Source organism: Elaeis guineensis, chromosome 13, assembly GCF_000442705.2.
Source record: "Elaeis guineensis isolate ETL-2024a chromosome 13, EG11, whole genome shotgun sequence".
Taxonomy (NCBI): domain Eukaryota; kingdom Viridiplantae; phylum Streptophyta; class Magnoliopsida; order Arecales; family Arecaceae; genus Elaeis; species Elaeis guineensis.
The window spans coordinates 9,834,704-9,857,476 of record NC_026005.2 but is presented as its reverse complement, the minus strand read 5'-3'; the positions used below and the strand labels follow the sequence as shown (position 1 = coordinate 9,857,476).

Here is a 22,773-nt window from a genome sequence, read left to right as displayed (position 1 = left end):
TGTTTTTGAAGTTGAGTTCATGGGTTTATATAGAAAACGGGAAGCATGATTGTACCCTTCTACCTTTGAAAGTTCCCACTCATAACGTCCCATCAGCCGTAGCATACACGATTCCCACCTAATGTTACAATTAATATGCTATTCAAATGTTACATCCAGAAAAAAACTATAATATCCATTAGTAGAAAGATTCTTTGATGCTTAGATTTTTCTTTAAAGATCGGTATTAAAAAAAAAATGATAACATAGGAAGCTCACTCCATAATTTTTTTTGGAGTTCCCGTCCTATATGATTTTTGTTCAAAAAATGTAGTGCACAACATAGATTATAATGGAATGATTATTTTTCTTAAGTTTTCACCTCTTGTCACTTTTCGCTTATTTGGCTGAAGAAAAATACATCCAATTTTATCTTGGCCAAAGATACCTTCCTAACTACCAGGTTGGTAGTCCAACTGAGCGTAGAACACAACCGAGCTGTATAACCAACTTGCAATTGCCCCCTTGATACCAATTAACTTAACAACAAGAATTTACAAAAGCTACTTAAAAACATGCAAGAAGCACTATATTTAGAAAGAAAAAGAATGTCACATTATCAGGCACATGGTTTCAAACTATTTGAGTTGAACTAGACTAGATCCATATATGTATATTAACCTAGGTCTGCCAAAAAATTACATATTATAATCTTGGAAGTTGGCAAATGGATGGATGAAGTCTCTCAACCTACTAGAAAAGGACAAGACATCGAAATACATTGACGAAGTCGATGCTTAAAATCATATATATGAAGCCATGGTCAAGTATTGTTAACAGTTCGCGTAGTCTGCTTCCAAGCCTTGCTGTTATCTTTGTCCACATTATATATTTCAACTTGGCTCCGAGAACTTGACAATATCTCACGGTGCTTAGACGATATTTTTGAATGTTTAGGACAGGGATATGTGTTGATGGGCAGCTTTGCATGGAAATTGCAGCAGGCTAGGTTGGAAAATTATCACAATATGGATTTGGGACTTAATATGGATGCCAAATAGTCATTCAGTTGAAAGCAAGTTTATCCTCACAATATTTTTAAAAGGGTATCTTGATTAAACAATCCTGGTTGCAGCAGCTCCTTACATCTTGTTCATGTGGAAACTTATGGTCTGTGGAACTTGAATGCAATTCTATGAATCTAATTTAGCTAGATTCGGAAGGTCTCGTTAAAGAAACCTTGCATGTGGTTTGAGTCCACAAACAAAACTCTCTTCTTTTTTGAAAAAATGAAGAGGCAAATTAGGTGCACCATGGATGATTTCAAACAAATTAATAATGCAAAATTATCCAATTCATGAAATGCCAGAAGAAAAGAACATAAAATCTATAATGACTGAGGGCTAGTCGTACCCAGTTTGCACAGGGCAATAGTTGCTACATTTGCACATTTCATCAACCTAGCATAAAGTTTGGAACGCCAAGTCATGGTCAAACATGGTTAGCTGGCTTTCTCATGAAGTCGCAGTCCACTTACTTGACTGGCGATTGTGTCCACACAATATATTTACCAATCCACTTTGAATTTTGAAAGCTTAGGTCCTTGTTAACAATGTGCATCATGCACTGTTACCAAAAAAGGAAAAAACAATGTGCATTCCCATCTTATCTTATCTTATCTTGACTATGATAATTGAACTCAGAGCCTCTTCCCACCAAAGCACCTCAGGTTGGCTGGAAATGCAATATTAGTTTTTAACGATTATTTGATTAGAACTAATGATATATAATGGCATAGGCTAGAGGCTACCTATTTTTGTTCGACCAGCTGGAAGGATATCTGGATTTATAAACAAGTTAAGGGTTTTCTTATTTGTGCTAAAAGGTCACTTCTGGATGTTGATAGCAAATTTAACCATGGAGTTTATAATTCCATCCTCTAAAACTGCAACAGTGGAAAATTTCCCACATGCATCCTGCATAAATGGTGGGACTCCTGATTTTTATCAGATTCGGTAAAAGTAAATTACCCATCGGAGAAGAAAAATTAAATATTTTTATTTTCAAAAAGAGATGATATGTTAATATCTCTTATGGCTTACAAAATATTTCGGAATGCCCGCTATATATGCATGAAAAGTTCATCAACCTCACAACTATTAGTTTATCAATTTTATAATCAAGTAACCCTCATGTTTCAAACAAATCCCACAAGCTGCACCGATCTTTCTTGTCAGGTGGCAAAATAGTTGTCCATGTGAACATAAAAGAAGCCTCATAGCACTAATCATTTTGTATTTACTGTATATCATTCATTACACCGGAGCAAATATAAAATTTAAAGATCCAACGATCATCAAAACTGAGCATGAGCCCTCTCCTCTTACACCAGCAACTTGCCCACCTAATGCTGCAATCAAATAAATAAAGAAATAAAATAAGGTATTGTTGATGTCACTCTTATCATCATTACCAAAAGCTTATATGATTTTCGAATAGCCATAGCATTAGTTCCATGCCAATCATTTTTTACAAGTCAAACGAATATATAGCTGTGAAACCGTCCACACGGAGAACATTCCGAGGTCCAAGTCCAACGAGGTTCAACACATGAAAAACTAATATTATTGTTTAGGGACCACAACTATGGTCGTCCATGCACCATGGCTCACCTACCTTGACGGCATGTGGGTAGGTTGAGGGTACTTCAAACTTTAGTAGGAGGAGGGAGAAGAAAGAGGTTTTCTAAAATATCTTATTTTTTTCCTTAAAAAAAAAAAACAAAAAAACAAGGACCATGCTCAATAATTATTTAAAACTCAATGCTTCCTTTTTATCATATTTTATGAATATATATATATATATATATATATATATATATATATATATATATATATATATATATATATATATATATATATATATATATATATGTAGGAGCCGCCAAAATTCACCTCTTGAATGAATGGTTTTCTTCAGAATCCTTTTTTCAGTAAATGTTGGACTTTGCATAACTTAGCATCATATGGTGGGAACGTGTGACCTCCACCACGTGGTAATGTATTCATCAATATGTTTCTTCTGCTCCTTATTCTACAAAATTCCTCATTTTTTTTTTCCCAGGAAAAAAAAACGAGGAATACATTTATATGGTGGGAACGTCTTCCCACCACGGGGTGGCAATGTATTCGTGGACGTGTTTTGCTACTCATTGTAAAAACACACAGACCCTGGCACATGCTTAGCACATGATTATTCACATATTAAGCTCGTTTGGTATACGTGAGAGGCTACTTAAATAATTGCAATTCCGCGATCTGATTAAAATATTTTATTAATTATATAATCTGATAGATAAGCTCTCAATGTTAGGAGCCGAGTTCTATTGTCTCCCCCTTCTAAGAATTGAACTAAGAGGTGTTGGTTAAGAGTAATTACAAGAGAACCCGTCGAGAACCTTGAGCTCAAAAACGGAAAATATGGCAGGCTTTTCTTTTTTTCCTTTTTTTTTTTTTTTTTTTGAGGAATATGGGAGGCTGAAAACCACCCAGCTGTTATTCGGATAGAAAATATTTACAGAGTACAAAGAGAAAGCGAAAGTGTTAACAAGAAGATAACAACAGGGCAAAGTTTTTTTACAACTTTAACAGAAGCTCCTGCTTCGACGTCGTGAGAAAACCTTGAGCTTCCTAGAGTTCCAAAAGTTGATGCTTAAAACTACTTCAGAATTGAAGGAAGAACCAGAACAGCCGATTCATAGAGCCATGGACTACGACCAAAAAACCTACGGGGTTTGAAAACCCAGCCAGATATAGTTGATCAGTGAGGCATGGTGTAGATCAGAGGTCATGAAGTGGAGCGGGACTGCCAGGCAAAATTTGGGTAGCAAATGTTCTTTCATTCTTTCTATTCTATTTGTTGGGTGGATGTCTGGCCAGGACACCACCTTCCAAGATCCTTTCAGTACCACACGATGCAGCAGGAAGAAAGAAGAAATAAAACAAAAGAAAAAACAATCAAAATACGTGGATCAGCCACAAAAGGGCTCGCCTCCACGGGGCATGCAAACTTCACTATGAAAAAAAAAATTTACAAGAGGAGACCTCACCCTCAACCCCTGTACACCCAATTCTCTCTCACATCAAGTTCCCCTCACAAAAGCGCTCTCTCTCTTGGAGACCTCCCTGAACCCCTGAAGAGCCTGACGACCGCTGTCCAGGAGCCTCCTGCTCCTCTCTCTCAGCGCCCTAGCCTCTCTCTCCTCTGGTTCGTACGGCGGCGAGAAAACCCGAGCACTCTTCCCTCTGTTTCATCTCAGGCCTTTTTAAAGGCTTAAACAGAGCTTAAAACATGATTAGAGAGGGATTAGGAATCCTAAACAAAGCCAAAAACCTCCTGGACCGTCGGATCAAGACCGGAAATCACCTGGGCCCTCCGATCGCGCTCCGGTCCACGGAATAGTGCCGTGGACCGTGAGAAACGCGTGGGAAACGCCCACGTGGTCCACAGACCGCGCCGTGGACCACCCGGTCCACGGTGGACCGGGGCAAGGGGGCCAGCAGCCCGCTGGCCTGGGCCGGCCCGCGCCTGCACGCGGGCCTGCGGGCGCCTGGGCCGCGCGCCCCACTGGGCCGCGCGCCCGGCTAGGCGCGCGCCCGCCTGGGCCCCGGGCCCCCACCGTGCGGGCCTGGGTCGCGCGTCCCGCGCCGGCCTGGGTCGCGCGTCCCGCGCGCCACCGCCTGCGGCCGCGCCGCTGCCTCCCGCCGCCGGTCGCCGGCGGTCCTCCGCCACCTCGATTCTCGTGCCGACTTCATAAGCTCGTATCTCCTCCATCCGAGCTCCGTTTCAGGTGATCTTGGTCTCGTTGGACTCCATTTTTCGCCGCGAACCTCGCTGTGGGCTCAATGTGAGCTGAATCTCGAGGCATCAAATCCTAACAATCTCCACCTCGACTCGATATTCGGCCTCCTCCAAACTCTGAGAGCTTCTGGATCTCCTCACCCCCATGCCCTGGGGCAATCGCCTGCTGATCATGGATGGGCAAACATGGGAGTCGAGCCAGGCTGCTCGATCCCATCTCCGTCGTATGCTGTGCTCCTCCTGACCTAAGACCTGCTCGGGGCATCATCCTGCGGCAATAGGAATCTTACCTTGCGACGTCGCCTCTCGTCCTCCCGAGTCTCCTGTCTCGTACCCGATCCGCCTCCTGGAGCTCCACCTCGCTTTGGGCTCCACCTGGCTCCCGATGCTCCACCTCGCACTGGGCTTCCTACCAGGTAATAATGTCCTCTGCTCCCCTTCTTCCCCTCCAGCACAATCCTATCGCCGCGTATCACCCTCAGGATTCCTCCACCAGCTACCATCCTGTAGCTTCTCGAATCCATTCTGCTAAGTGAGATAAGATTCCGCCTGAAATCGGGTATGTATCGGACCTCCCCCAATCTCCTCACTGTACCGTCATGTGTCCTCCAGCTGACCGTCCCAATGCCTCTGATCGCACAGCTCAATCCATCCGGCAGATATACAGTGCTCTCACTGTTCTCCAGGGAATCAAACTGCTCCTCTCTGCAACACACATGATAGGGGCATGCAGAATCTAATATCCACTGCTGGGAAGAAGTAGATACCTCGTCAGATATCTCCAGGACATCTCCATCTGAATCGCTGCTGGCCGTCGCTACAGCAGCCACCGTCCGATTTTTCAGTTGAGGGCAATCTCTGGCTAGATGCCCCAACTCCTCACACCGGTAACATCTGGTTTTGCTCAAGTCCCTCCTGGACTTAGACCGCCCTCGTTGCGATCTCCTGTCGCTCCGTCTACCGCCTCCTACACCTCCAGAAGCCACCAAAGCTGAGCTATCGACACCTGAGCTCGAAGCTGGGTTCTCCCTTCTGAGAACCTCATTCTGGAGTATCGCCGCGGTGACCTCGTCCATCTTGATAGTGCTCTTCCCCACTAGAAGAGCAGTCACCAAGGACTCGTACGAAGAAGGAAGCGACGCCAGCAAAACCAGCGCCCTGGTCTTCTCCTCAACGTTCTCGCCAACGCTAAAAAGGTCGGTGAGGATCTTCTGGAAGTGGCTCAGATGCTCCTGCACGCTCTGTCCCTCAGTCATCCGCAGTTGGTAAAACTGCCTCCAGAAGAAAAGAGTGTTGGTGAGAGACTTCGCCATGTACAACTCCTCGAGCTTCGACCACAGCACCGTCGGGGAAGTCTCGCTCAGCACATGGATCACCACCTCATCCGTCAGGTACATGCGGATGGTACTCACCGCCTGCATCTGTAGCCGTTTCCAATCCCGCACCTTCATGGTGGTCGGCTTCTCATCGCACAAGAGAGCATCGATCAACCCCTATTGGATGAGCACATCCTTCATCCTTGCCTGCCACAAGAAAAAATTGCTCTTACCATCAAACTTGTTGATCTCCATCTTGATTGTTCCTGTTTTCTCCATCTTCAGTCTTGCTCACCACCACTGCAATCTGCGTCCTTGTACCGCCTTGCTCTGATACCACTTGTTGGGTGGATGTCTGGCCAGGACACCACCTCCCAAGATCCTTTCAGTACCACGCGATGCAGCAGGAAGAAAGAAGAAATAAAACAAAAGAAAAAACAATCAAAATACGTGGATCAGCCACAAAAGGGCTCGCCTCCACGGGGCATGCAAACTTCACTATGAAAAAAAAATTTTACAAGAGGAGACCTCACCCTCAACCCTTGTACACCCAATTCTCTCTCACATCAAGTTCCCCTCACAAAGCTCTCTCTCTCTTGGAGACCCCCCTGAACCCCTGAAGAGCCTGACGACCGCTGTCCAGGAGCCTCCTGCTCCTCTCTCTCAGCGCCCTAGCCTCTCTCTCCTCTGGTTCGTAATCACCTGGGCCCTCCGATCGCGCTCCGGTCCACGGAATAGTACCGTGGACCGCGAGAAACGCGTGGGAAACGCCCACGCGGTCCACAGACCGCACCGTGGACCACCCGATACACGGTGGACCGGGGCAAGGGGGCTAGCAGCCCGCTGGCCTGGGCCGGCCCGCGCGCGCGGGCCTGCGCGCGCCTGGGCCGCGCGCCCGCCTGGGCCCCGGGCCCCCACCGTGCGGGCCTGGGTCGCGCGTCCCGCGCCGGCCTGGGTCGCGCATCCCGCGCGCCACCGCCTGCGGCCGCGCCGCTGCCGCCCGCCGCCGGTCGTCGGCGGTCCTCCGCCGCCTCGATTCTCGTGCCGACTTCATAAGCTCGTATCTCCTCCATCCGAGCTCCGTTTCAGGTGATCTTGGTCTCGTTGGACTTCGTTTTTCGCCGCGAACCTCGCTGTGGGCTCAATGTGGGCTGAATCTCGAGGCGTCAAATCCTAACACCATTAAATGGTTGCAAGGGTGCATCAGCTGCCATGGTGTTGCGTTGCCCGGATGGAGAAAAGGATGGCATGTCGTTGCTGCCATATATTAATGTTTGGTGTTTATGGATTGAAAGAAACACAAGAAATTTCAGGTGCAACTCCATCAACAGTCTGCAGTTCGGGGAATTCTAAAAGAGTTCTTTCCAAAAAATGAAAAAGAAAAGAAAAGAAAAAAAAAAAGAAAGAATTTTCAGAAACTGAAGTTTCTAATTAACTCAGTTAATTGAAGGAATTTTTTTTTTTTTGATAAGCTGGTTGATTTATACGTTCTTAGCTAGAGTGAATATAACCCAAAAGGTCAGAAACAAGACTGACATGGAAGGATAGAGACAAACAAAAAAAAAAGCGTCAGTCCAAACTCCATAAGAGTGGTGAGCATTAAATGAGGCCATCCAATCTGTTGTGCTATTTTTCTTGCGATAGATGTGCTGAATCTCGTGAAAGGAGCATCCCCAAAGCAAATAATAGGTATTGCACACCAGAGGATGGAAAGCAGTTACATGGTCCCGAAGCCTCGAAAACCAGATCATCACCATCAATGTGTCCTCCTCCACCACCATCCAGTCAGCTCTAAATCATCCTCACATAAATAATACTTTTCCAGGCCACCCTCAACTCAATAGAGGACACAGTGGTCCACTAGCTAGACACCATCGATCATGATAAACCAAGAGTCAAAGTCTAATATCACAAAATTTGCTCTGTCTCTTCTATCAGCGACATTGCCATCAAAATTGACCTTAAGAAAGGTCGAGGGTGGGGGCTCCCAGGTGAAGAAAATCCTCCTTCATGCTTTATGACGATGAAAGAAATCTCCGATGTCTTAAGTCCCGAAAGTTATATCGGATGGTGAATCCTCCATGATCTCCACAGCCTAGGCTATGGCTCTCTCAAAAACCAACCTCGCCGGCTGCCAAGTTGCCTCAAAAGCTCCTGCATTCCGAGTAAGCTAAATATGATAAACAGTCTAAGCTAACCTAATGCCAATGAGTCTAGAGGCATCAGCTCCATGCTCCATCCCAGGATCTCCAAGGAGGACTGGACTGGCTGCTCACCCAAATCAAACCACAAGGGAGGATAACCAAATGCCACACCCGTCTCGCTCTAGGACATAGAAGAAGCGTGTGTTCCAAGATTTCATCCATCATACCATAAAAAGGACAAGAAGTCGGAATGTCCATCCTTCTGATTCTTAACAGAATCCTAGTCGGCAACCGACTCCAAACAATCTTCCAAGAAAACAGACTCATTTTGGGATGAATTCAAAGCCTCCAAATCCAAGCACCGTCTGTCGTGACAATTTTTTTTTCAAACAGCTTTTTTTTTTTTTTGGTTTGAAGTTTCAAACAGCTGTTTGGACGGAGTCTTCCAAGCTCAAAGCGACAGAAGTTTTTTTCTTTTGAAATGACAAGGAGCAGTCGTTGTTGCGATTGTTTGCCAAACTCGGAATCTCTTCATTGTTAATAATTCCTTTTGTCTTTCCTCGAGGAAAAAAAAAAATCTTTCTTCCCCTTTTGCTTTTATTTTCTTTTGTTTTCTCTTTGCCTTTTCTCGTACCCCATTTCATTTTCTTAACAAAAGTGGGTTGGATGTCCCCAATCTTTTCTCAAAACAAGGACTGGTAAGAGTCTTTTTCTTAGTTTTGGATATGATCATGAATCTTGTCCAGTTTACAGTATGGAAACAGAAACGGTCAAGTTACAAATTGGTTGGCTTTTCCTCCCTTACATCAAAAGGAAGACAGAAATGACAATATTATTAGACAGAGCAGATCACAACCTAGAGATATATAAAGAAAAGAACAGACTCGCTTGTTGATTTGGTATCAGCTAGCGTTTTGTTGGTCTTGCTTCCAGGCCTCCACCGGCTCTCTTCTCCAGGGTGTAAGGCATGTGAGTTCCGAGAATTTTATCCCAGGTGATGAAGAATGGCTGAGAGAAGTTGTACTTGTTGCCATAGAGCTGGTGGTGGACATCATGGTATGCTGTGTTATTCCAGAAGAACATGTGGAATATATTCCCTGGAAGCCACAGCCCGCAATGATCGTCGATACCTTTCATGGTGGAGAAGGAGAAGAAGAAGATGGACGTTCGAGGTGTCATGCCCGATAAGACGAAAGCCAGGGCTCCACCGAGGGTGTCCAAGATGAACCCCTCCAATGGATGGTTATACTGGCTCCCAAAGGCATAGGGGACGACGAGCCGGTGGTGCCAAGAGTGGATGTGCCGGTACAAGTACTTGTTGAGGTGCATGTACCTGTGCCAGAAGTATTGCCATGTATCGATAACAAACATACCGATGAAGAACTGTTTCACAATCACAGTGATTGGAGTTTGAACATTTGAGGTGGTCGTGCTCTCATCTCTACCGAGCTGCAATGGTTGTCAAATTTAATTTATAGATTAGCACATGAATATGATATGTGTCATAAGACCAATTGCGCGCATGTATTGTATTGTGAGAGTTTATTCATGTGTACCCTAAAAACAAGGAGGGCAATGGCAGCCTGCAATAGTTGTTGAAGAAGAACCCCTTTAGCAACCTCACGCTTTGAGACCAAGTTCTTGATGTCTTCATCTTTCTTCGAGTGTAACCGATACTTCTCGAGGGAGCCAAGGATCATGTATATACCCGAATAGATCCAGTAAACGGCAATTGGCACAAAAATGCCCAAAACCTCATCAGAAGCAGGAACAAAATCCATTGGATGTAGCTAATCAAAGCAAGACCTTTGAGAGGAGGAGGTGGAGGAGGGGGAGAAGTTCCCTTGATGGATATTTTTGAAGTTGAGTTCATGGGTTTATAAAGAAAACGGGAAGCACTGTTTCTTCTCCTCCCTTTGAAAGTTCCGACTCCAAGGTTCGTATCCTACGTGATCGCCACCAAATGTTATAATTAAAAAAAGCTATTCGAATATTGCTATTATAATAAGTCATGCCAATACTATAAAAGGCAAAACAAAGGTTCATAAGCTATATATATTAAATAGACGATGATTTTTAGCAGTGAAAAGTCCAACCTTTATGGAGAAATAGTTGAAAGTCTAATTTTGTCGACTTCCAGCTTAACTTTCCTCTTGCTTACGGAGAGTCTCATTCCCTTTTTTTTTTTTTTCTTTCTTTCTTTCTTTCTTTCTTTTTAATGAAATGGGAGGCAAAGCCACCCAAATTTTATTGACATAGAATAATTATATGGGTATTTACATGAGAAAGAAAACTGATAATAGAGGATGAGCAGACCACTCGATCAGAACCTCTGCCGGAACAAACAGAGATTGTGCCCACAGTAGGTTTAGAAGTAGGAAGAGGCGATTACAGCAAAATAAACTTGTCTTCTAAGATCAGTGGACTAGGTCCGAATGAAAGAAAAATAATAGTATGTGGCCGGAGAAAGTTTCGCTTTTAGTGACGTGACCTATGGCTATGGGAAATTATAATTAGGTGGACTAGGCCCTCCTCTTCCCCTCCCCCCCAACCCCAAACTTTTTTTTTTTTTTTTGGTCTAACAGGAACATAATAACAACACATCCTTGGACGAATTCATCCTCAGCCCATAGACCTCATCCATGTTAATAATTTATTCGTAGCTATGGTTTCACTTTTCACTGCTATTTTGCCTCTGTAGGGAAGTTCTTCAAAATTACTTTTTGGATTTGGGTTATATATGGTGACTACAAATAATGATATTAAAAAATCAAATTTATTATAGATTTCTGGGTCATGTCTATACATTAAGTATTTTACGTTCATGAGTTATCTCACTTTACGTCACTACCAGCCCTTGATTTTCATTTTAAAGGTTGGATTTCTTTATCTTTCATCGAATAAAAGAAATGATCATCATTGTATTCTTTTAATTAGAGAAACAAATAAGATTTACTTAAAGCGTCAATTATAGAGAAAGATAGGAGTTAATGCCCCCAAAAGCTAATGTAGCATAAGCATATTTCTCTCTCCTAGGAACGGGATGCAAAGAAAAGAAAACATATCTTCTAAAAAAGGGGAGATGCGGGGGCATACTTGAAGTAAAACATGATTTCAATGAATTAAAAAATAATATTATATTACAACTGTATTTTGAACAACTTGCAGCATTTCCATCAAAGAAATCTTATTTATGCATCTTTTTGAGTCCCGTGTTATGTTATTAGGTTTGATAACGAATAACCAAAGGGGATGCATAAATATTTTTTTTGATAGAGGTGCATCTTAAAGTAAATAAAGAAATAATATGAAATTTATAAGTAATTTTTTACTTACATTATGGAGCTATAGAAAAATAAAAATTATAGGAAGAGATGCATGAGCAATTATCCTCTTATATATATACTACCACTCAACCCCCATGTTGCGAAGATTTAATTGATAATAATAATAATATTTTATATTAAATATTGCTCTCACTAATTAATCTTATGATAAGATCAAAAAGATTTTTGAAATTTTTTTTTTTTCAAAAATGATCTTCCAAACCAATGAAGATCGCTGCATTTAGTATTTTTTTTACCATACTATTTATATTTTTAATTTTTATTTATAAATATAAAAATTAAAAAAATAAAAATTGACATGTGAAATGTCACTCCTATATCCATATATTATTTTATTATTATTATATAGATAAATATATTTTTTATCATATTATTTATATTTATATTTTTTATTTAAAAAATATAAAAAATAAAACTTTACATATGACATTGTAGAAGATTATCCTATAATCTTATATGTCAACATGAAATACCATTTCTACTATTCGTGTATTGCTTTACTATCATTATACAGATAGATATAGATAGATAATTTTTTTTTATCATTCTATTTATATTTTTATTTATTATTTAAAAAAATATTAAAAAAAAATTGATACATGACGTTATAGGAGATTATCTTATAATCTTACTATCAGTATGGAATGCCACTATTAATATCCATGTATTGCTTTGCTATTGTTATATAGATATAGATAGATAGATTTTTTTTATCATACTATTTGTGCTTTTATTTATTATTATTTATTTAAAAAATATAAAAAATAAAAAAATAAAATTTGATATGTGGCGTTGCAGAAAATTATTTTATAATCTTACATATCAATATGGAATGCCGCTCTTAAAACATATGTATTGTTTTACTATTATTACACAAAAAGATTTTTTTATCATATTATTTATATTTATATTTTTTATTTTTTATTTAAAAAATAAAAAAATAAAAAATAAATAAATTTTGACACATGATATTGTGGGAGATTATCTTATAATCTTATGTGTCAATACAAAATATCATCTTTAATATCTATATAATATTATTTTATTATTATTAGATAAATATTTTTTTTTTTTGTCCGAAGCCGTCAACTCGTAAACCCAAAGACCATGATGCTGTGTAAAAGTTTCAATTGAAAAATAACGTATAATTGACTGGTGCACCAATTATTTCTTATGAGATCGATAAAGCAAACTGGTTAATTCAAAGCAATGATTGAGCCACCTAAGGTGGTATAACCACCAAATTTGTCTGACCAAGTAAAAATTAAAATAAATTAAAAAGTATACACCACTCTTTAACTGCAAAGTAAGTATAAAATAATGATAAATCAAATGAATTTAAAAAAATATAAAAATTGTAATATCATAAAAAATATGTAGAACATATTGATTATGTTTAATATTTTAAATAGTAAAATCTTAAAAATATTTAAAAGAATAAAATAAATATTTTCCTCATATTCTATCAAAGAAAAAATTAATATTGCAATATTATAATTTTTTCTTATGTTCTTTTTATTTTGACGGTTTCCAAATGAAGTCCCTTCATATAGAAAACAACATTTGAATATGCATAGGAGAATACCCCAAATTAATCGTCAAGTTCCTGTTGTTTTCTTTATGAAAAAAAGAAGTCTCAAAAGCGTGGCCGTGTCAGTGACTGGGTCAAAGATTAAAATTTATTGCTAGTAAGGTAATGGATTTTTTTTTTTAATAGAATACGGAGGGAGCGAGAGACTATATCTCGTGTTCTACATTGGTGACGACGGCCTCCTTCTTGCTTTTTTTTTTTTTTTTTCCTGACTACGTGTCGTATTCTCTTGTTGGATCTCCAAGGTCTTCTCCGAAAACCATTCATCTCCTCAATTTTTCCTCGAAAATTGACAGATCTCTTACGCGTTCCACTAATGGATACCCCTGCACGACATTAATACCTTATTCGTCAACCTGGTATTCAAAAGCTTTGACTAGACAGATTCATTGGCCACAAAAGTGCAGCCGATCGATCATATGTAAACTATGGCTCTTTTACATTTAAAAACATCGTCAAATAATGGTGTGGTTTTAACGCTTCTTATTATCTACCTATATTTGGGTTGAATGAGCTACTTAAAGGACTTGCTAGGGATAGAAGAGCCACTTGGCTGCATGAAGCTAGTGATGCACGGAACACGGTTCAAATGACCCAATGTTCCTTCACTACCATATGAGAATCTTCATGGCAATAGGTTATGTTGCGGTCAATTCTCTCGTCGTCTATCATTGAAAACGAACACCTACAAAATGAAGTTCACACTGACCGAAGTTATCTCCGATGGAAACCCTCCGATACTTAAGTCAAAAAGGGAGACTGGACAACAGCAATTATAATAAAGATGATGGTAGAGCACAATGTAAAAGTGACTTACCGAAGCTGTTGTCTTATCCCCTTTTTATAGAGTAGATGGTCGTAACCGTCGGGTATAGTCTCGTATTTGGTGGCGTAGAATTAAATGGTGGTAATCTCATAGTGGGTTATTAATCTCCACGGATTACGCCGTGATATCAGTGGAGTAACTATCCGTGACGGTTATGATATATTTGAATGAGTCGGCTGACTATGTATCAGGGGTCGACCGTCGGTTAGTAACTCTGAAATACCAACGGTTGAAGTAATCTGTTGTCTATAGAGTCCGAATATCGGCCGCTTACCGATCTGGAGTCGGTGAGGGGTGTTCGGTTGGTCGGTTGAGAATAGCGTCGGCCTATTTAATCGATACTCGGTCCGTAGTCACTTTCAAAATCGTCTCTTTTAGTAGGCAGAGTCGGATGTCGGTTGGATTGTATCGGAGATTGGTCGGTGTGCGGAGGTTAGTCGGTTTATCTCAATAGTTGCAATCTGCTGCGGCCAACTCTCTCGTCGCCTGTCACTGAGAACGAGTACTTGCAAAATGAAATCCACGCTGACCAGAGTTGTCTCCGACGGAGATCCTCCGATGCTTAAGTCAGAGAGAGAGACTGGACAACAGCAATTAGAATGAAGATGGTGGCAGAGCATAGCATAAAAGTGACTTACTGAAGCCGTTGCCTTACCCCTTTTTATAGAGTAGATGGTCGTAACCGTCGGGTATGGTCCCGCATTTGGTGGCATAGAATCAAAGGACGATAATCTCGTAGTGGGTTATTAATCTCCACAGATTACGCCGCGATATCAATGGATTAACCATCCGTGACAGTTATGATATATTTGAATGAGTCGGTCGACTATGCATCGGGGGTCGATCGTCGGTTAGTAACTCTGAAATACTGACGGTCGAAGTAGTCTGTTGTCTGTGGAGTCTGAACATCGATCGCTTATCGATCTGGAGTCGGTGAGGGGTATTCGGTTGGTCGGTTGAGGATAGCATCGGCCTATTTAGTCGATACTCGATCGATAGTCGCTTTCAAGGTTATCTTTGTTTAGTAGGCCAGAGTTGGGTGTCAGTTGGACTACGCCGGAGATTGGTCGGTGTGTGGAGGTCAGTCGGTTTATCCCAACAGTTGCCCCCCACTCTTGAGTCCAATGGTGAGTTGCCGCGTGCGTAGCCACGTGGTTAGTTGCTTTGGACGAAAGGAGTTGTTATGTGTCATGTCAAATCCCGACTCTGCTGTCACATTCTTTGGAGTACGATCGATCAACCACTTTGTCATCTTTGAGCTGTCGTATCAGCAGAAAGATCTAGTGTTAGGCATCGTTTGCAGAAGGTGAGCCAGCATCGTCAATTTAACTCTGGCTTATAGATTTTCGCCATATATTGGGACGTCATTGGATCAGAGTTGTTCACATGGATGGAGGTGACGTGGTTCAATTTGGTGCAGGTGCGTCGAACCGTCGGGTCGATGACAGATCCAGATGCTTCTACATGTCGTCATCCGACATGGTCTTGATCTGACCGCTTTCATCTGGGCCGTCGGGCATTCCTCTATATAAAGAGGCCACTATCAACCAGGTATCCATCCCTCATTGTCTTTTCTGTTGAGAGAACTCTGTCAGAGAGCTGCCCTCGTGCGAAAACTATCCCTTGTCGCTTTCTTCTTAGTCTCGAGTCCTTGAATAGTTTTCTTGATGGATGAGGTTCTTGTAGGGGGCAGTTGGTCGGAGATTCCAGTCAACGATTCCCTATCAGGTCCAAAAGTTTTTTATTATTGGGTCCGTCCCTTGGTCGGTTTCGGAAGCGGCATTGTGCTTCGGGCCGATGTCAGCTTTTCACTTCTAGTGCTGATGGTGGGGTCAACGATCTGTTATCATGTATCCCGCATCCTCGTCACAGCTGCGTGATCAAGGTCATCTTCGTCGGTGGATGAAAATCTGAAGCCCGCCCCTAGCTCCTCTTTCGAGGAATGTGAGGTCGTCGCCCGGGCTTCGACGAGGAGGGTACGATCGTTGATTGGGCTCCAACGAGGAGGGTGCGGTCGTCGACCGCACCCTTCTAGAAGTGGATCAGACTGTTGATGGGGTTGGCCTTGCAATGTGATCGGTCAATCATCTTTGCGGCCTAACTTGAGTCATACCGTCTCCAAGCTAGAAAGTGAAGTTTGTCGGAGAAGCTGATCCAAGGTGGGCTTGTCGATTCTTCAGTGGAACGAAGGGCGGCGATGAAGATTAGTCAATGCTTTTGATTTTTCTTTTGTAAAGAAAGATGTTCAATCGAACTTCGGTCCAATTTTTTAATCTTTCTTTTTGATAATAAAAGTATTTTTTTTGAAATACTTTTCTGTGTCGTCGAATTTGTAGTGTCTGCTTTGTGAAGCATTCTCCGAATGTAGATTGCAGACCTGATTTTCGCAGATTCTGTAGAACCCGCTAGTCATGTAGCATCCGGCATATTTAGTTAGGATAATGATGGTGAGTCGAATATCCATTGTCCAAGCTTTGGTCGGGCTTATACGTCGTGTTGTTTGTAGAACGATCTCTGGATGTAGCTCATTGACCCGACTATTATGCAGACTTCATAGGATCTGCTAGTCGAGCGGTGTCTAACGTATTTAGTTAGAATAACGATGGCAAGTCGAATATCTGTCGTTCGGATCTTGGTCGGGCTTATACATCGTGTTATCTGATAAAGTGTGGCCAGTCGAATACCCCTCGACTGACCGTGACCATGTCGGTATGATTCCAATCCGACCTTGGTCGTCTTGGCATTTTGTCTTTTTTAGTTGACTCTAAGTCGGTAAATTAGCCAGCTGCTTTAATGGAGAGCTGACTATGAGGGCAGCGTGGCTTTTGTGGAGAAAGTCTGCATCGTCGGTGCTGGCCTCCAGTTGAAGTCGATAAGTCGATTCTGCAAGAGAACCGGAATGTAGTCGATGTCGAGATAGTCGATCCTCTGACTTTACAGTGAAAGTCGAAGTATATTCGGTGTCCCAATGATCGATCTTCTGACTTTTACAGTGAAAGTCGAAGTATATTCGGTGTCGAGATAGTCGATCCTCTGGCTTTTACAGTTTTGCTTGCATACTTAATGTCGCTTTAAAATCACAGTCGGGACGTAGGTTTTTGCAAGAGAATCGAAATATAGTCGACACTAAAGCAGTTGATTCTCCGAGTGGTTGTATTCGGAAGGAAGTCGAGTAGAATAAAACATCCGTCATAGTTTTATTAGCTAATTGTCAAACAACAATAGCATTGTCGTGAGGAGTTTGAATTCCTCGAACATCCTCTTCTCGAAAAGTTATTACATTGAGTTGTTGTCGTTTTGTCGACTCTTCTTCGAGGGTTATCCCTCAATTCAGTCATCCGAAGATCATATTGATGACTCCCACAGTCGACTGATTATTTACAGCTTCCTCAATCGGCTGGAGGTTGAGTCGGTGGATCCCTCCGATATTTTTTAAGGTAGCCTCATCGTATCAGGGCCTCTATTTCATCCCTGAGCTGGATGCATTGTTCGGTGTCGTGGTCGTGGTCACGATGAAACTGGCAATACTTCCTTCGATCGCGTTCCTCATTTTCATCGGTGGAGGGGGCCGTAGATATTTCGCCCATTCGATCTCCATAAGGATCTATGCACGTTGAGCAAAGAGAGGAGTGTAGGAGTCATACCTATCGTAATTCAGCCTCGGACTTCATCATCGAGGTGAAGCTTGTTCATCGGTAGGTGGTTGACTTGATTCAGCGGGAGCTTTTTCTTTCTTCTGTTTCTTCTTCTTCTGACTTTTGCCTTCTGTCTGACATCGGTCAGAAGCTCCTTCGTCTGTATGCATATATTTGTATGCACGCTCTAAAAGTTTGGCATACATCTGAGGGAGAGTCTTGTCTAGTGAATATGTAAATCGAGACCCCCTCAGACTTCTTTTTATGACCGATATGGTCATATTTTCATTGAGGTCCCTGACTTCAAGTATGGCCGTATTGAATCGGGCCACGAAATCTCGAAGTGTTTCGGTCTCTCCTTGTTTGATAGAGAAGAGACTATCTGAGGTTCGTGACAGCCTCTGACTGATGCTGAAGTGGGCCACGAAAAAATGCTCCAACTGTCCGAAAGAGTGAATGCTTTCCGACCGAAGCCCGGAGTACCAGGTCCGAGCAGCTTTTCAAAGTATGGTCGGAAAGTCGATGCATAGGAGGACATCGGTTGCCCCCTGGATCGTCATGAGAGTCTTGTAGCTCTCAAGGTGGTCAACTGGGTCAGTGAAACCATCATAGGGCTCCACATACGGCATCTTGAACCGACTCGGGATCGGTTCCTCCAAGATAAATCAGGAGAGAGATTGGGCGGTATGAAAGTTGAAGTCATTCGAAGATTTCTGACCGTCCATCTGAAGTTGGATGAGTCGGCGGTCGATTTCTTCGAACTTACGTTCGTAGTCGTCGAGCCGCTGGTAGTGGGAGACTCCAGGGGTTGAACCTTCCAATGAATTAGAGGGAGTGGCAGACGGTGTTCGCGATCATTTTTCTTTCTTGGCCTGATCCAATCGGGAAGGATAGGGGCACCGTGAATGGTGGGTGGCGCATCGAGAACGCCGCGAGTGCCACTGCTCATCTCGATGAGTGAGCCGAGATGGCTACTCTGATGGAGGAGATGGAGATCACTGTGGATGGCAGCGACTGTGCCTGAATGGCACTGAATGCGCCATCGGTTGCTTCACCGGCGGCTGTGGTGGCTGGGTCTACTACTGCTGGAGGTTTCTGACTGCCTCCGTGAGAACGTTCATTTGCTGCACTATCGTAGCAATCTGGACGTCCGTGGTGACCACGGGGTACAGAGAATTGGGCTCTGCTATCGGAGAGAGGGAAGGAGCCTCTTTCTAGCGGGAAGAGTGTCTTGCCGATCCGGTCGCTGTTAATCATTGAGCTCTGATTTTTGTCATCGCGAGTTGTCTTTCTTCCATTCTGACGCGCTAGTCTGTTGCGACCAACTCCCTCGTCATCTGTCGCCGGGATCGAGCACCTGTAAAATGAAATTCACGCTGACCGGAGTTATCGCCGACGGAGACCCTCCGATACTTAAGTCAAAGAGAGAGACTGGGCAACAGCAATTAGAATGAAGATGGTGGCAGAGCACAACATAAAAATAGCTTACCGAAGCTGTTGTCTTACCCCATTTTTATTGAGTAAATGATCGTAACTGTCGGATATGGTCCCGCATTTGGTGGCGTAGAATCAAAGGACGGTAATCTCGTAGTGGATTATTAATCTCCACGGATTACACCGCGATATCAGTGAAGTAACCATCCGTGACGGTTATTATATATTTGAATGAGTCGGTCGATTATGCGTCGGGGGTCGACCATCGGTTAGTAACTTTGAAATACCGATAATCGAAATAATCTGTTGTCTGTAGAGTCCGAACATCGGCCGCTTACCATCTAGAGTCGGTGAGGGGCGTTCGGTTGAGGATAGCGTCAGTGTATTTAGTCGATACTCGATCGGTAGTCGCTTTCAGGATCGTCTCTATTTAGTAGGCCGGAGTCGGATGTCGGTTGAACTATGCTGGAGATTGGTCGGTGTGCGAAGGTCAGTCGGTTTATCCCAACAGGTTGTATTTTTCATGATATTAACTATTGGGTCTTACAATGGCTGTTTTGGATGTTGGGATGCTTTGAAATCTGTGCAAATTGTGATCCAATGATTTAGGTCACCAAAGAACATCCATCATCCTATCGCATCATGATATCAAACCATGCTTAATTTTTCATTCTGGCCATCCGTTCCTTAATCATTCCTAGGCTGAAAGTAAAAGTTTGTTCTGGATGAAAAAACAAATATGATTGGAGAAATGTCAAATTACAATAAAAGTATATTTCTTGTTGCATTAATTTATAATTGTTAGTTCTTCCTCTTCAATTCAGTCATGGATCCTTAACTAATCTGTTTTCTACTTTAAGTGTTTTTGTTTGCTACCGGCGAATTACCTATATATAAAATATTATCAGCATAGTGCTCTTGGGATTTTTATATTATATTGTGAGGTGCGTACGTGTGAACCAGTGGCATAAAATTAGTCAACGATTACTTCACCAGCTTAATAAAGCTACGGGAAAAAAACGCCCACCGTGGGGCTCGAACCCACGACCACAAGGTTAAGAGCCTTGCGCTCTACCGGCTGAGCTAGACGGGCTAATTGTTGGGCGATGAACATTTCTTTTTAGTTGGAGTAAACATAAAGCTGGCCTTTCATAAATCCTCACGCCATGCCTTTATTTTTTTTATTTTTTATTTCTTTTCTTTGGGTGTTGGGTTGGGGGGTCGCGGGGATGCGGACAGGCGGCGGTGTAAAGCGACGCCATGCTTTACCGATCAAAATATCAATCTTGTTAAGTCTACATCAGATCTTCGTGGTGTCTCCATCTTTCACGTTAGTGTGCTTTGCTTCATGATACTTGGCTCTGGAAGTAGGATGCTTCTAAAATTGTTGAAGATGTTACTCTAAGGTTGCCTGTTAGGGGACCAAAAAAAAAAAAAATCTATACTTCGGCATAATTATGTTTGCAGTTGAATGGATTCATGACTTGGATTTTAGACTAAGTGGCTAGAATTGCTACTATATATGTTCATCTAGGAAGGAAAATGATACCTGGAGGGAGATGAATGATGGGGTGCCATCCCAACCTTTTTTTGGATAATCTAGTATGATTGGGCAAAATTCTCTCTTGAGTTCATGGACTAGAAGTCGATTTGGACATAGCCCATATCAATCCAGCACTCCTCTAATTCGAATTTTGTGAGTTGGGATGATAATTTTAACCGATCCATCAGCTATTTGACTCCATCTGATTCGAATGGAATGGGTGTTATCCGACCCAAGTGGAACCCAGAATAAATATGGGTTGTAGAAAAAATATCCGAAGTAAGTTTGGAGTGAATACAGAGAATAGTATGTCTCGATCCAAATCCAATCCAATATAACTTTAATATATATATTTTTTTAAATTATAATAATTTTATATTATTTATATGTATCTGATCCGATCCCATCTAACCTGCATCTCTATTTGATCCGATCTAAGGTGGGTCTAGAATTGATATGAATATGAGATTTTTACTTACCAAGCGGGTACATCTCTGTTTATAGGACAGTGGGAGCAAAAAAAAACCTTCATATGGATGCTTTCCTTCTTGCAAACCAACGAGCTCATGGGCTGAGACTTGGGCTACAACTTGGATGGGGCTTTAGAAGACCAGGAGCTAGATGGCCGACAAGCTTGATTTCGACAGAATGTTCTTATTGGAATACCCGAACAAACTCTCAACAAGACTTTTTTGATGTGAGGGCCATCCTACCCTATTAGGCTAAATGTTATATGGGGAATGCCTTTTAGCATTGGCTTGATTTTCTCAGTTAAACATATTGCTTCTCCCAAGTTAGTAATACTTGCAGGATTCTAACAGTCGGCCATATTGGCAACTTATATGGAAGCTCAGCATGACCCAGAGGTTCCAAACTCTTATGGAAGATCATATGGACTGGCTTTTGCTTCCAGTGTCTCTCGATCGTAAACACCTATCTTCTAACCTATATGGATTTGCTGCAATGTAGCTAATGGATGATTAATCATATGTTCTTTGAATAGAAAAGAGTCACACAGGCATGGAGACACTGTTTCCTCCATGCCCTATTCTAAATGAAATATCCACGGTTTCTTTATATCTTCTGTAGTTAAGTGGGCATTTTAGCACAATAGACTAGTTAGGCTAGTGAAGGATATCCATTTAATGAAGGACCTGGGATGCGATGGAGTTCAAGATGGGGAAAAAAAGGGAGGTGATGGATCACAGAATGTTGGCAGATGGATCGTTGCTTATTTTCATATAAATAGATTCGGTTATAAATTTGTTAGATGATATGTTGGATCCACCAACACCAATTGCTTGACCTAAAGTGCATTGGAGGTGTGTGTGGTGTCCTGGATGTCAAAGTAGTTTAAAGAGAAAAAAGATCGAAGTTATAAATTTCTGTTTTACCTAAATTTTCAGGTATATGTCCTTCCTTGTTAGGTGACTGAAAATTATCGAAATCATAATCAATCTCTTCTTATTTATTTATTTATTTACCATATGTCTCCAAACCAACGGATTGTGCCACTTTTTCCAACTTTATACCTTTTTTAATATAATTTATTATCATCTGATGAAGCAAACGTAAGCTTAAAATGCCATCCCTCATATAAGAATGGTATGGTTGAAGATGGAGAATGTCAATTTCAATCCAATCCTCCTAGATTCAAGGACTAAAACCAGTCTGCCCTGTAATGGCCCAGGTACTTTAATTTTAGCCCAACTCTATGTTGTTCTCGTGCAGATAAGTAAAAGGGAACATAAGCATAGAGCAAATATATCGACATCATAAAATTTTGATTAGTTTCTTTTAATCCAGTCATGTTTAAAACATATAACTACAACACACTTCATACAATGGAGTCTTTTCATGCCACATCCAATTCAAATGACAAAGCGGAGAAAAGAGGGTGTATAAAGCAAGAGATATTAATGGACGATAGTTTATGGAAAATATTAGTCAGAAAGGATGTTCTGGGATGAAAGATATACAAATTTAATATATCAGATGAAAACTAAATTGCTGATCCAAATCTAAAATAATAGTCACTATTTGGTTTTGGACAGAATTTAATTAATTTTCTTCTATTAAAATATGTTGTGACTCTACC

The 22,773-nt window shown here is 41.7% G+C and overlaps 1 protein-coding gene and 1 non-coding gene across 2 annotated transcripts; both read right to left on the bottom strand.

Moving 5' to 3' along the window:
• Window positions 1-8,997: 8,997 nt before the first annotated feature.
• LOC105056739 (sphinganine C4-monooxygenase 2-like) lies at window positions 8,998-10,141 on the bottom strand. The gene is made up of 2 exons (XM_010939048.4): window positions 9,856-10,141; window positions 8,998-9,748 (listed from the first exon to the last, which is right to left on the bottom strand). The coding sequence occupies exons 1-2, from the start codon at window positions 10,078-10,080 to the stop codon at window positions 9,206-9,208; spliced, it is 768 nt and encodes a 255-aa protein (XP_010937350.2). The 5' UTR covers window positions 10,081-10,141; the 3' UTR covers window positions 8,998-9,205.
• Window positions 10,142-20,152: 10,011 nt separating this feature from the next.
• TRNAK-CUU (transfer RNA lysine (anticodon CUU)) lies at window positions 20,153-20,225 on the bottom strand. Its single transcript has one exon. It is a non-coding gene; the product is annotated as a tRNA-Lys (tRNA).
• Between the last annotated feature and the right edge of the window lie 2,548 nt (window positions 20,226-22,773).